This window comes from Dromaius novaehollandiae, chromosome 1 (genome assembly GCF_036370855.1).
Source record: "Dromaius novaehollandiae isolate bDroNov1 chromosome 1, bDroNov1.hap1, whole genome shotgun sequence".
Classification (NCBI taxonomy): domain Eukaryota; kingdom Metazoa; phylum Chordata; class Aves; order Casuariiformes; family Dromaiidae; genus Dromaius; species Dromaius novaehollandiae.
In genome coordinates, this window is record NC_088098.1 from 148,509,747 (window position 1) to 148,523,995 (window position 14,249).

General features: G+C 36.2%; 1 protein-coding gene across 5 annotated transcripts in view; it reads right to left on the reverse strand.

Annotated features, from left to right (window-relative positions):
* Window positions 1-14: 14 nt before the first annotated feature.
* REV1 (REV1 DNA directed polymerase) overlaps window positions 15-14,249 on the reverse strand; it is a 64,855-nt gene continuing 50,620 nt past the window's right edge. For 4 of the 5 annotated variants that reach the window (XM_026103181.2, XM_026103182.2, XM_026103183.2 and 1 more), the window contains 7 exons: window positions 13,723-13,925; window positions 10,908-11,141; window positions 7,136-7,244; window positions 5,859-6,070; window positions 5,361-5,517; window positions 4,506-4,608; window positions 15-3,064 (listed from right to left, as the gene is read on the reverse strand). In XM_026103181.2, coding sequence (XP_025958966.2) covers window positions 2,953-3,064; window positions 4,506-4,608; window positions 5,361-5,517; window positions 5,859-6,070; window positions 7,136-7,244; window positions 10,908-11,141; window positions 13,723-13,925 — 1,130 coding nt within the window. In that variant the 3' untranslated portion in view covers window positions 15-2,952. The remainder of the gene's footprint in view (window positions 3,065-4,505; window positions 4,609-5,360; window positions 5,518-5,858; window positions 6,071-7,135; window positions 7,245-10,907; window positions 11,142-13,722; window positions 13,926-14,249) is intronic. The other variant, XM_026103186.2, reaches the window with a different exon arrangement.

A 14,249-nucleotide genomic window follows, 5' to 3' on the forward strand; every position in this document is an offset into this window, starting at 1 on the left:
TGTTCAAAAAACTCTTTTCTTTTTTTTTTTTTTTTTTTATCTGGTTTGTATGGCCTCTCACAAATACTTTGCAACTGTGGCCTCTTGGCAATGGAGTTACCAAGAAACTTTTGTTAGACTTTAAACAGACCATTGAAAAGGACCTTTTCAGTATGGTTTGAGTGTGGTGTAAATTCATATCACTGGGCATGTCAGTGATTTAGGATAGAATGATCTTGAGTGTCAAAGTGATGAGACTGCATTTAATTGTTATAATTTTCTTTTGCAAACTATGCAATCATGAAAGCTACACTAATAAAATGAGTTCTTAAGTTAAGAACAGAGATGTCAAATAATGTGGTTGTACTGTATTCTTGTTTCCTTGAGTATGGAAGGGTTCTTTTTCCAGGTCAACATCCCTGTGCTGCTTTCCTCTTTTTTTTTTTTTTTTCCTTTTTTTTCTTTTTTTTTGAAGATGCTATTGTGAAACTTGCAAAACACCTTCACTAGAAGGTTTTAAGGAAGAGAGAACTTGAATAAAATATCTGAGGGCTTGAAGCAGAGAGCATGAAGGGAGAATGAAAATACCTAATGCTGAGCAGCCTGTAAAATTCTGGTTTCTGCAGTTAAGTAATCCTTTTTTTATTTTTTTAGGATCACAAAATTGTGCATTAGTTGAGGCTGGAAGGGACCTCTGAAATCATCCCCCTTCCCCTGTCTACCCCCCCACCTTCACTTGAGGAGGGTTGCTGAGAGCAAGCTGCCCAGAACTGCCTCCAGTTGGATTTTCTGTACCTCCAACGATGGAGACTCCACAACCTCTCTAGGAAACCTGTTCAAGTGTTCAACCACTTGTCACAGTAAAAAAGTGTTTTCTTGTGTTCAGAGGGAATTTTCTTTTTTGGTTTGTGCCTACTGTCTCTTGCCTGGTTGCTGGATGCCACTGAGAAGAGCCTGGCTCTGTTTTCTTAACCCTCTCCCATCAAGTATTTATACATGTTGCTGTATATTCTAGGCTGAACAATCATGGCTTCCTCAACCTCTCCTCCTGTGACAAGTGCTCCACATCCTTAATCATCTTTGTGGCTCTTTGCTGGATTTGCTCCAGTAGGTCCACATTTTCCTTGTACTGTGGAGCCCAGACCTGGACCCAGCACTCCAGGTGTGGCCTCACCAAGGATCACTTCCTTCAACCTGCTGGCACTGCTCTGTCTAATGCAGCCAGGATGCTGCTGTCAGCCTCCTTTGCCATTAGGGCATGCTGCTAGCCTCATCTGCCAGGACTTCCAGGTCCTTCTCTGTAATGCTGCTCTTGAGCTCACTAGCACCCAGCCTGTACTGCTGCATGGGGTTATTCCTCCCTGGGTCCAGGACTCTGCACTTCCCCTTGTTGAACTTCATGCTTTCACTCTGCCCATCTCTCCAGCCTGTTGAGGTCCCTCTGAATGGCAGCATAACCCTCTGGTGTGTCAGCCCCCCCTCCCAGTTTTTTTGTCACCAGTGAACTTGTTGAGGGTGCATTCAGTCCTGTCATCCAGGTCAATAATGAAGATGTGAAGCAGTGCTGGCCCCAGTGTTGACCCCTGGGGGGATGCCAGTGGGACCAGCCTCCAGCTGGACTTTGTGGCCTCTGAGCCATAGCTAGCCTGTACTTCATCAGCTTGGCTATAACAATGTTATAGAAGACAAGGTAGACAACATCCACTGCCCTCCCCTTTATCCACCAAGCCAGTACTCCTAACATAGAAGGCTATCAATGAGGTTGGTTAAGTATGAGTTCCCTTTATAAATCCATGCTGACTACTTCCTAATCACCTTCCTGTCCTTTGCATGTCTGAAAGTAGTGTCCAGGATTAGCTGCTCCATCACCTTCCCATGGATTGAGGTGAGGCTAACCAGCCTGTAGCACCCCTGATCCTCCTCCTTGCCCTTTTAAAGGCAGGGGTGATATCTGCTCTCTTCTACTCCTCTGGAACATCCCCTGATCAACATGACCACCATCCAAGAAAGATGCTAAGTTTCAAGCAAGTCTTGAGCAGCACTCAAAACCAGAGTAACGCACCTGAAACCTAGCTGGTAATATACTTTGCTGAAATTCAGCAAATATTTCTCTATATGAGCAGTTAGCATGCAAGTCTAAAAAAAAAAATCCCCAAAAAACAACAAAAAAACACCCTCAAAAGTAGTGGTCAAAAAAAAGTGCTGTGAAAGACCAAAGCTGTAACTAGTAGAAACTTAGACAAATTAATTCAGATAAGATATAAAGATATGTTTTGAAAAGTTGTTTTCTTCTACCAGCACACATCTCTAGAGAGAACTGCGAGAACTGTACACCTGAATATGCAGAGCTGGGATTCCAGAGAGCAATTATGCTTCAGCTGCCACTGTGCTTTGGGAGTGGCTGGGCCACACAGGTTTCAGTCTCTGAAGACTGTAACAGAGAATGAGCTAATATTCTTCCCTTTGCTTAAAATCTGTGCTAAAGGTAGTGGAGCAAGAAACAAACCATAGTCAGAGAAACATACAGCAGAGACTCCTACAAATGTTGAGACAGTGTCATTGTGTAGAACTTAGTAAAATGAGTCAAAGCTACAGCTTTAATAAAAGGGGTTAGCTATATTCAAACTGAAGCATGACAAAATAGAATGAGTACAAAAATATACATACAGTTCTTTATTAAACAACTGTAAACACTTCACTGTAAAAATCCATAAAACTTTATAAACAAACATTTTGTAAATAGATTCTATACTACAATAAAAGAATTTTAACACAATTATTTACATGCAATACTGACAAATTTGGCACTTTCTGAAAAGAAATGTACAAAACACTTTGTTGTTTAAAAAGAAATTTGAAATTATAAAAACTCAGGGCTTTACTATCATGCACTTTGCAAATACCTCACAAGCACTTATGGCACAGCTAGCAGAGAGCTCCAGGCTCTCATCAAGCTCTTTCTTTACTACAAGTTCAGATAACTTTTAATGTGCTTCCATAAGTTTGTTGTAAAACTACCTGAACATTGTCAAGAATGAAGTCAAATGCCATATTCCAAACTGATTCTACAGATGACTGCATTAACCTGAAGAGAGAGAGGAAGAAGAAGGAAAAAAAATTACTATTACAGAAACAGTTCTTTTGACAGTAAGTTTTGGTCTTCATATTGGAAAACAAGATCTCAGCAGTTCACCAGGAATGGTATTTTGATTTGTTTCCGGTAATGTCTTATCTCTAAACATTAGAAGTCTCATGTAATGCCTCAGACTACTCTGACATTCAGTGGTGATACTTTTTCTGATGTAAAGGGAGTCACACCAATTTTGCTGTGGTTGTAAGCCTGTGATTAAAGTGGTTACCTTCTAACAACTTTATACTGAAGAATCAGAAACAACAAGTTTCTGGATCCCCACCTTTCCTCTCTCATACTGAGGTGTACATGCTACATTTTTCTTCCAACAAATGTCAGAGGTAATTAAGACATTTTAATAGTAGGTTTTGGGGGCACTATATTGTGTGTATTGCTAGAAGTGGAACCAAATCCTGGAGGCCCACAGGTAAGTACGACTTACCCTCTGTCATTCAGCTGATACTAGAAGCCAGTTAAAGGTTAAGGACCAAGGAAACAGGACAGGAGAACAGAGAGCACCTACACATACATTTTTAGAGAACCTAATGTCAGTACCATATGGGTAACAGCATATGGTTTGCCTCCTGATCCCTCATCCTACCCTTGTTACCAGGCTCTGGAGGGACAAGCTGTCCTCAGTGCAAATCTCATATACAGGGATCAGAATGAGGCATGGTTCTTTCTGGGCAGTTTGGTAAGAATCTACTACACACCTATTCAATGAAATAGTTAACTGCACTGTGTATTTCTTATTTTCTAAGGCCTAAGACATCCCATAAGACAAAAGCATAACAAAGTTTTTACATTGCTGCAGTCTTTTGGGTGTTGATTAGTTTCTGTGAAATACATACTCCTCAAATTTAAGACACAAAAAGCTGAGCTACACAGTGAAGTATCAGGAAGTATAAGCAAGTCATAAATGGAACTTGGGCCTCCTGACTCATGGGAAGAGTAATAGGAGCACAATAAATAAGTAATAAAAATTGTTTTAAGAATAGGTTGGAGAGGGGAGATGGAGATTAGCATCTGGAGACAGCTACAGAACTGAAACGAGATGAAAGAAAGGAAAGATCTAAAGTGAAATAAAAAGATGAATGAAAACAGCATGAAGAAAAGGGACAACCATAACAAAAACTGTATCTTTTGTCTGGAAACAAAAGACTTTGTAGCAAATAATATTATTGAACACTACTATTAATTTTTCAAAAATTACCTATATTACCTGCCCAACTACTTTTTTTTTTTTTTTTAAACATTTTTAAATAAAATTTAACCTTTTACAATTTACACTCATCAGTGTAACGTTTAGCAGGCTTCTGGCCTCCCACTGAAGCATCTAGTACATAGGCTCCCACAAAAATAGTCTAAATATCACAAATACTAGCAATTAAGCTACCTTTTCATGTACTTAACGACCAGATCTAACTTTTCCAAATCTTTTTCTTCTATTAGATCAGTACAATACTTCACAACCTGTAGAATGTCTTCTTCCATGGGATCTGTTAAAAGAAAAAAAATGAGAGAACTTTTCTCCAAATATATGTAGAATGCAAAGAAACTCTGCAGTGTTAGTACACCATGGGCTGATCTGACAATTGTATTCCCATACCTCCCCCCAATGTCAGGAGAAGATATGTATATAAAGGGGCATAAAAGGACATAAAGAGAACAGAAATAGGGATTTAGACTGGAACAGCTATTTCAAAACTCTTAGGAGAATGGTAATGTCCAGGATACTAAGAAGCTAGCAGGTCATATTTTCCAAGATGTTAAGGCATTGCTAATTATTTGACATTACATTAAAATTCAAATTACAATTTAACAATGGTGTTACACTCTTGCACTTCATCCTAGAATTCTTTCTGGCAGTTATTTTGGGAAAACCTGCAATCAATTCCCTCTAAAATGACACCTCCATAAACGGGGAATTCCCTTTTAGCAGTTTTCACCTTAATAGCTCTAACATGTTTGACAAAACAGGAAAACTTCCAATAAAAGTAGAATCAAGGCATAATACAAGGACCCCATACAGGTAGATTTTTGTTATGTTAAATAAGAAACAACAGGAGCTGGCAAAAACACAAAGTAACAACTGAGGGGGGAGAATCCAGCTACTCCAAGACTACAAGGCTTGAAGATTACTGTGAAAAATAATCACTGAAAGGAAGAGTGAAGGAAGAGTACAAAAAGTTTGCTAAAAACCTTTTTCTTGTGGTGCATACAAGCTCATCACAAGAATGATATCCTTTACCTGAAATAGTTGTAATCCATTCTTTCAACAATGTCTTTACATCATTGAATTCAACAGCTCCAGCTAGGTTGGGCGCCTGTGGCCTAAATGAACCAGGTTGCTCAGTCGGCAGAGCTGACGGCCCTGAAGAACCTGAAGTTGATGGAACTGCTTCTGACTGTTCGGAACACAAAAGTTGATAGCACTCAGTCTGACAAATATTTTAACACCTAATCTTTCTATATGCACACATACATTCATATATATCTATAAAGTACATATATGCATATATATGCATGTGTGTTTGTGTGTGTGTGTATATATATATATATATATATATATCTATATATATATCTATGTGCATGTCTCATGAATCAATATTCTGAGACACTGTGGGAGATGGGGGAAAGGGAGCTCAAGTTACATCTAGTAAAGAAAGCAGATGCATTCACTAGCATAGACCAAGTCTAAAGAAATGGAAATAGCTTTACCAAAAACTGTTGTTCGGATTAAAATTACCTGAATAGTTGCTCCTTCCTGTTTCAAGAAACCATCTATGAGCTTCTGTGGGCTTCCAGATGTAGTTGGCATGTTTTTTGCAGGGCTACCAATGAGTTTGTTTTTCAAAGGACTCTGAATCTTTTTTAAAGGACTAGCTGGACTTTTTTTCCTTATTTTTTTCTTACTTTTCATTGTCACATGCTTCAAGTGTAGTAAAGGATTTTTTGATACTGAAAAACACAGGAATAGTCAGTGGTTGATACATTAAAATTACATTGAAAGGGGAACTCTTCCATAAAAATTTATGGATCAATTGGGAAACATAACCTAGATAAGGCAGCTTACACACACATGTCATTCCAGATATGGGCAATGTTTAGAGTATTTGAAAAGCGCTGCTAGACATTAGTGTACTCAGAGGATACACAACCACTCATAAGCCTTTTAATATCAAACATTTCAGCTCTTGAATATGAGCAGCTGGTAAAAACTGAAGCCTACTGGACAAATTGCTTCACCTTAGAGCACAGTCCAACCTAGATACCTACTAAGACTTCCCGCCAGTGGTTATCAGCCAAACCAGCAACTGAAAGCTCCCCCCTCCCCCAGACTGTTTCTTCTTAGTTTACCAAGAAAAACTCTCTCATTCCATCAGACTCCAGCCTATCTGCATTAGTCCACAGACTGTGAAATCAAGGTGTGATTATAATAATGCACTGTTTAACTAGGAATGAAACCAATGACATTTCCAACATATTTTAGGACAAGCACCTCCAGAGGGAATTTATTTTATCTCTTTCTACTGATTATAAAAAGGAGAGCTGGTGGATCAGCTCAGAGTAAAGACATCTATCTGACTATCAGACATCTATGGTGATATGTATCCCACCTCTAGTTCCCTGAAACGCATACCACTGCTATATGAACCAAGAGGATACTAATCTGAACATACATACTTAACTAACTTAGGTCCTGAAGACACAGTAGTTTAAACCATGAGACATATCAAGTTTAAATCTCATTCTGCAAACATATGGACATGGGTAAGTTTAGTGCCACAGTCCCAATGAATTGAATTAATTACCCATTTAAGTAAAGCTAGGCATCTGTCTGCAAAATGAGACCACAGATGGTTGTAACTGACAGTATCAAAAATAAATACTGAAATCTAATTTATGATAAGATCTTCCTAAAAATATTCATTATATTTTCCAGCTTGTATTTAGGGTTGCAAAAGTCTCTTCAAATAATAAACAACTCCTATACAAAACTACTGTACAACTCTACCTACTCACCAAAGGTGTTAGCAGGTTGCTGCTCTGATTGCTTTTGCCTTTGATCATATGCATCTTTCAGCTCTGCTTGCAACTCAGCAGGTAGTGCAGCAAAAACCTCAGGGTCCACCTAAGCATTGACAAAAGATTCATTTGATTATTTTACCAGTGACCAACACTGCTTCCTTTCCTCTGGATTATCCACATGAGAAAGGTATTTACATTTCATGCTATACAAAAATAAATGAAATATATCTGAAACACTGTAAAGTATGTTCTACATTTTCATCATGTACCTTTGCTTGTAGACAACATTGCATTATTTTCCTTCTAATATTGCTCTACATTTATTAATTTATAAAAATACTATTTATGGGCATATAATATAGTAAACTTTAAAAATGAACAGAAGCACTAATAACTTTTTTTTAAGATGTTCTATCTTCACTCACCTAATGTTATACACTACAGCTATATTAAGAGAGTAATTTAGCCTAGATCAGTCCCTTCAAATTTCCAAAAATCAAACACTGCGACAATCAGATTTTAGTTTTTCCTTTTCTTTTGATACTTTTTTCCTGTAAGCTGCTACACTCCTCAAATGCAGTATCCTTGAAAACAGTCTTGCTTCTTTAAGTACATGAGACACAAGTCCAGCTAGCTCATACATTTTGAGCTAGGGGAAAAGGTTTTCATTTCTTTTTCCCAGAACTGTAGTCCATCCTTGGATCAAATGATAAAAACATACTGCCCTTCAACTGTCCTAGGCGTTTGACTTCTGGACAGGAAATTGTTTGTTGCCAATTGCTGTCTTCATATGGGCAAAATAAGGTCCAATGTATTATTGGTTATTTTCCCTCACTGTGTGGACAAAGCGGCAAGTTAGCGACACACTACTGCTACTATCATATTCTTAGTTGCCCAATATTCTTGGGCAGTGTTTTCAATTTGTGATTTGCAAAAAGTAATTCAGAAAAGCAAACCTATTATTAAGAGGACTAAATTTGCTCAGGGGGAGGGTGTCCTTCATTTCAGTGGAAAAATTCTGAGATGCATACAAACAAAAAACATGTATTCAAAACTAATGTTAATATTCCAAAGGCACAATACAGTTTCTACCACTAGCTAGATACTGTATTTTTAAAAACTCCCTTGACAGTAGAAAGTGAATATGGCAGGGACATAGATGGCCTTTATTATAAAACAGCTTCCACTTTTTCAGTGAAAGTTAAGAGGTATTTGACACAATTTTTATGGTTTGATATGCATGTACATTAAGAATTACACTTTATTTTCAAAAGAGATTTGATCATTTTTCAACTAAAATACGTAAATATTTGTCAGAAAAGTAGGCTGTGCTATTCACACATATCACATCTAAATTATATAGATAATAAATGTGAACGTGCTTCCACAGGTAAAACTGTCATCAAGTTAGCATAGTATTCTTTCCACTTTTAGAACTCCAAATGCCAACACAAACTTATCACTACAGGAAATATGTACTTATTAAAGGAAGAAACTGGAGCAACTCTGGCCTCAAGTAGTGCATATGTTGCACAAAACAGAGCATTACAGCCAAATGCAGTCAATTAACTCTGGAGCTTTAAATTTTTAAAATACAAATCCCATTTAATAAAACTATTTTAAAAGGTTAACATTCTATGGTTAAGCATTCATGAACCAGGAATTTGGGAGGCACGGTGTTAACACTGTTTTTTGTGTACATGCATTGTGACTGTTCAACTGCATGACCAAGTAATTCATTCAGAAATAAAGTAGTACAGGGGACTGGACATATTTTTTTTATTCCCCCTATAACTGCCCTCTGAAAGTACTTCATGTAAAATTCACAATTGGAAAAGCTTTCAGTCAAATTCATATGAAACTTACACTAACTAATTGGACTTTTGGGTAATTACTATACAGCCAGTGTCCTAACATAGCTTTCACATAATTATATCACATTTACAGGGAAAACCTGGATTTTATAGATTTACCTGTTACCTCAGGAAGCAGCTACTGGCATTTTGATGCACTGTATGAATTTTCTTAAAAGTAATCTATACCATGTTAAGACAATATAAGGAGGAGGTGGAAATTTGCCAGCAGTGATCAATTCCACTACTACAAATGCCATTCATTTCTAGGCATCTGTAATCTTAACTTCTTGCACCCTATGCTCTTATAGGATTCAGGTTCTGCAGATATGCCTACGTTTTCTAAATTTTGAAAGATTTTTTCAGCAGTTGATTGAAATGAATCCAGCCTATTTCCACCCTTATAATGCGAGAGCCTTACTCAAAAGAGGGCATTTTCCACATGTTTCTAAAGCATAAATCACTGTCAGACAACTAACCTGGCACCTGATCATATAAACACGGTTCACAGAAAAGAAATGAGAAGCTGAAAAACTTACTGAATTAAACTATAAAACATGGCAGGGAATCATTTACAGTTGCTGAGCTGGTATAGCTAAGTACTCAATTTGGAGTTACTTGTAATATTTCTATATATGGAGCCTGTCACTATTAAGTTTGTTGAATCATTTAAGAGAAAATGACCTTAAGTGCATGTGGGCAGTCATACAATATACACTCTCACAAACAATTCCACAATAAAAAAGTCTGTGTCAAAATATATTTAGATAAAGATGATATATTTTAAAACTAGTTCATATTTGATTTTAACACAGAAAAGATCCTTCCACATTAATTAATTGTTTTTAACATTTTTCCTTCAAGGCTAAGGATTCAGAAGCCACAAGGCTAAGCTATTCAACCACATATACTTGGGAAAATGTGGAAAACTGACCGAACTGCTTTTGAACCAATCAGCTTGAACAAGGCGAAGAAATTTTTTATAGCAGAATGGACTACACCTCTTTTAAATAATAAATATGCATTATCTACTATTTACTGAAAAACAGGTCAGCAGTTTATATCCAATTTTCTCTTCATTCTTTGTCAGCTAAGCAGCATTACCACTTATAAACAATGAGAATCTGTTTAAAATCTGATTAGATGATATCACTTTGAAAATAGCAATGGCAAAGCAAATGGAAAAATAAAATTACTGTTGACACTGCTCTATTTTAAATGATGTCTCTGCAAGATGTTATATCTCTAGGTGGTCCAATCTTTGATTCATTTACCCTACACCTGTTCAGGACTGTCTTAGACCGAAGGGAGCACTATCACTGGGACCATCACTACTGCAGCCTGCTCCCACTTCAGGCCACTATTTTGAGAAACACCTTTTCACTTCCCTCACCTGCTGTATAAAAGCGCATTTAAAAATTATGGAGATACACACAATCCTTAGCCATGTCTCACTTTCTTCCAGGAATATGATAAAAATAATCACATCTACAGAAGCTGGTACATTGGCTTTACACCATCAAAACATCCACTTACAACAGAGTGAGTCTCCTGTGACTAGCTAAGCTGATTTTAGGACTGCTTTAGACTGATGGTGCAGTGTAACTCAGCTGCAATGCAGAAAAAGGCTATTTGCACACTGGATTGCAAAGCAAAGTGTAAATGAGGAGGTTTTATATTAAACAATAGCAAAAACATAGGCATACTGATGACTATATAACTTTAATAAATAATATGATATTATGTTTGGGACTGATCAAGATACATTTTAAAAACAGACTTCACTGAAGATACTAAAGGACCATAACTGATTCTGAGTAACAGATTCTAGTAACTGTGCCTCAAGAATAAAGCTGTTAACTCTTCCTGTAGGTGGAAAGTTGATATTTACTGATACTCTGCAAATATCCTACCTGTGAGAATGCTGGCAGGGCTATTACATTAATTCCTGTATTGGCATTTGGCTCTTGGAGCTCTGGTATTTGCAAAAGCACAGTTCCAACTGGTTGTGATAGAAGTGCAGCGTTACATCCATTTACTGGCTCTTTTTTACTATCTCCGTAAGTTTCGCCCTGCTGAATGGTGTATATTTGCTCTACTTGTTCTCGGAGATCAGGTGGCAGAGCTTCCAGTACAGACTTATCTAGCTACAAATTACATAAAACAGTTTTTAGATTTTTCTGAGAAAAAAAAAATTAAGTGTTAATTTTACTCAAAATATTAGCTCAACACCACTTGAATTTCAAAAACCAAAGTAAAAATTTTTTATCGTAATTTGTGTATGTGAACTTACTTAGGAATCTGAAAGTAATACACTCTGCAGCAGCAAAATGTAAAAAAGTCTGAAAGTAGTTCAGTACATATGAGTGCTCAGTTTTATCTTTTCACAGTATTTAGTATACTTGTCACAAATTCTATATAAGTTTTCCTCTATAACCATCTAGCAATAATAAAACCAAAATTCTGAGTTCAAATTAAATACAGGCAACATGTTGGTAGGAATACAAAACTGGTATCTGGTCCAAAGCAGTAAACCATTAATTTCCTTCTTTATATAGTTGTAGGTAACATGTGGGACACATGTTACCAATTTACTTTAATTTTATTAATTATGTTTACATACTGTCAGATTTTTGTCACAGATCTTGATAATGAAATGAGCTTTAGATTCAACTTTTTGCTTGCTAAAAATGGTACTCACAGTCAATTATCAAATTGAAGTAACTGAAATGACCTCTCGGTATCTGAGAATCGGAGTATATAATGACAGCTGCACAAGTGACATAATAAATACAACTGACAAGAAGATCTACAGCATTATTTTTCTCACAAGTAGAATGGACCAGGTAGATGAAGGCCGATGTTTGCTTGTAAGTGCTGCTTACCAGGACTCCATAGGGGGTAATGGAAAACTTTAATCTATCTTTCACCTCTAGTAAGAAAATTTGGATCTCATGACCAGATTCTGGATTACAGAACAACAACAAATACCTATGAAAAGCTACTTGGCCTGTGTAATGGAAATGTTTTGATGAAAGCTGTCCATATGATTAACCTCTTCAGTTATTCATTCTACATTTTATTTCTGTTTATTAATTCCAAAGTTTGCTACATATATACCTCTAAAAACATTTTCTGGAAATCCTGTGCATAAAATAGCTTCCTGTTCCATTCCTAGAACATACTATGGAAAGAGTAGCATGGGACTCACTGTCACAACTCTTTTGCTGTACTGAATTCCATACTATATTATGGTTATGAAGCAGAAGGAAAATGAGCATACTGGACAGTGAGGACACCAAAGCTTTAGGAACTCCTCTACATAGCTAGTATATTTTTCTCTTGTTCATATGTATTATTCCTGTAAGAGATGCTCAGTAAATGGAGTTCCACACTGTGCAATCAGATTGCCTTTAGATCCTGAGCTACCCTGAGTATTGCTTTATAGAAACAACACTTCTCTTCCAAAAGCATGATCAGCTTCTACAAGTGTATAAATATTTGGGAAAACTGTTAACAGAACATAAATAAATAGTTTACAGATTTAAATTACAGGAATATTTTACAGAAAAGCATTTAAGGCTGCTTACACCTAAGATTCCTACAGAATTCAGTGCAGCTCACTCATAACAGACTCTCATAACTAGATGACTGCTTCAATAACGTGTGGTGGAAATGAGGAGGCTCTTCATTTGTTTAAAAAAACAAACAAATGAAAAAACCCAAATAGAAATACTTTACCTAAATAAAGATTGCCCTCCTCTCATCTAAAAAGGTGATGTTCTGTACAAATCTTAAGTGTCCAATTTAGCTTCAACATAATTTGAAGAAAATTAGAAAAAAAAAAAAAAGACAGGAAGCTGGATATCTGATTTACATACAAGTTTGACACTCTTTTAGGCCGAAACTTAGATTACAGCCATTGTAAAAGTGTAAGAGGTAGTGTAAGACTATTTACCATTCAGTTCCTTCTCACTGACTAAAGCTTGATCTACAATGTAATTTAAAGACAGGTACGGAATACATGACTAAAAAAAGAGTGCAGAAGAATACTTGATCATCATTTATTGGGGCTGGTGGCAAAGAATACTGCTACTATAAAAAAGGATGGAAAATAGTTAAAAGCTCTGCCTTCATGAAAACAGCACAAAGTGCTTGACAAAATTCTTCATCAGTAATTCAGCTATTCAGAAATAATTTTTGGCAGCATAATAAAAGGGAATTTACAAATCTACATTATATCATAATCATATAAACATTAAGCAGTAACTCTAGATTCTGTCTAATTGATGGAAGCTTTTTCAACATTTTTTCATGTTCTTTAGAATTAGGCTTTGTGGTACTTTAAAGAGCTTGGATTGTAATAGGTGGATGATAATATTTTTTAATAATGTAGCCTCAGCATCTTTTCCATTTCCATCTATTTCAGTCCTTTGACAAGTATAGGGAAGGAAAAAAGATATTGGAAGATTAAGTTTCTCTCCTTTGAATAGATATAATCCTTTTTCTTCAAGTTAGGCTGTAAAAAGTTGCTTTAAAAAACCCTTTTATTAAGGCAAAATATTTTTGCATCAGTAACAATCTTGTACTGTGCATTCTACTCTACTGGAGTTCTTTTTATTTTAAAAAAGAAGTGTGATGCAACTTTTCTTGTTCTATCCAAATCAGACCAGCATTCCCATAAATTATTAAAATATAGGGCAGATGTTTTATATTCTCAGATTTTACCTGGGAAGCAGATGGAACCTCAATACTCAAATTAAGCCTGGATTTTACGCTGATAGGAGAATGTAAGCCATTCCATTTGACAGCAGATTCAGTCTTGTTAACATTAGAATTGAGACCAGATGCAAGATGAGTACCGCGAGATGGAAGAAAAGTGCAAGTTCTTGAATCAGACGATATTTCAAGGTCCATAGCAGCCACAAATACTATACCCACAAAAACAAGATATATAATGATCATCAACTTGTTGAAAATACTCTGAAGTTTCAAGCCACATTGAAGTTAATTTCCACTTTTCATTACCGAACAGTTTACACTGTATAAGGCATTATTATAAAATTTTCTAAAAAAAGAAGACTGGACTAATTCTATACAAATTTTTATTTGTAGCATTTTCATTTGCAGCAGCAAAACATATTCTCAAAGAGTTTATCCTATATAATTTGAACTTATATAATATTGAATAAGTATTCAGAAAGATAAATTAAGTTTAAGCTATTAAGAATTGATCACTACCACAAATGCAAAGT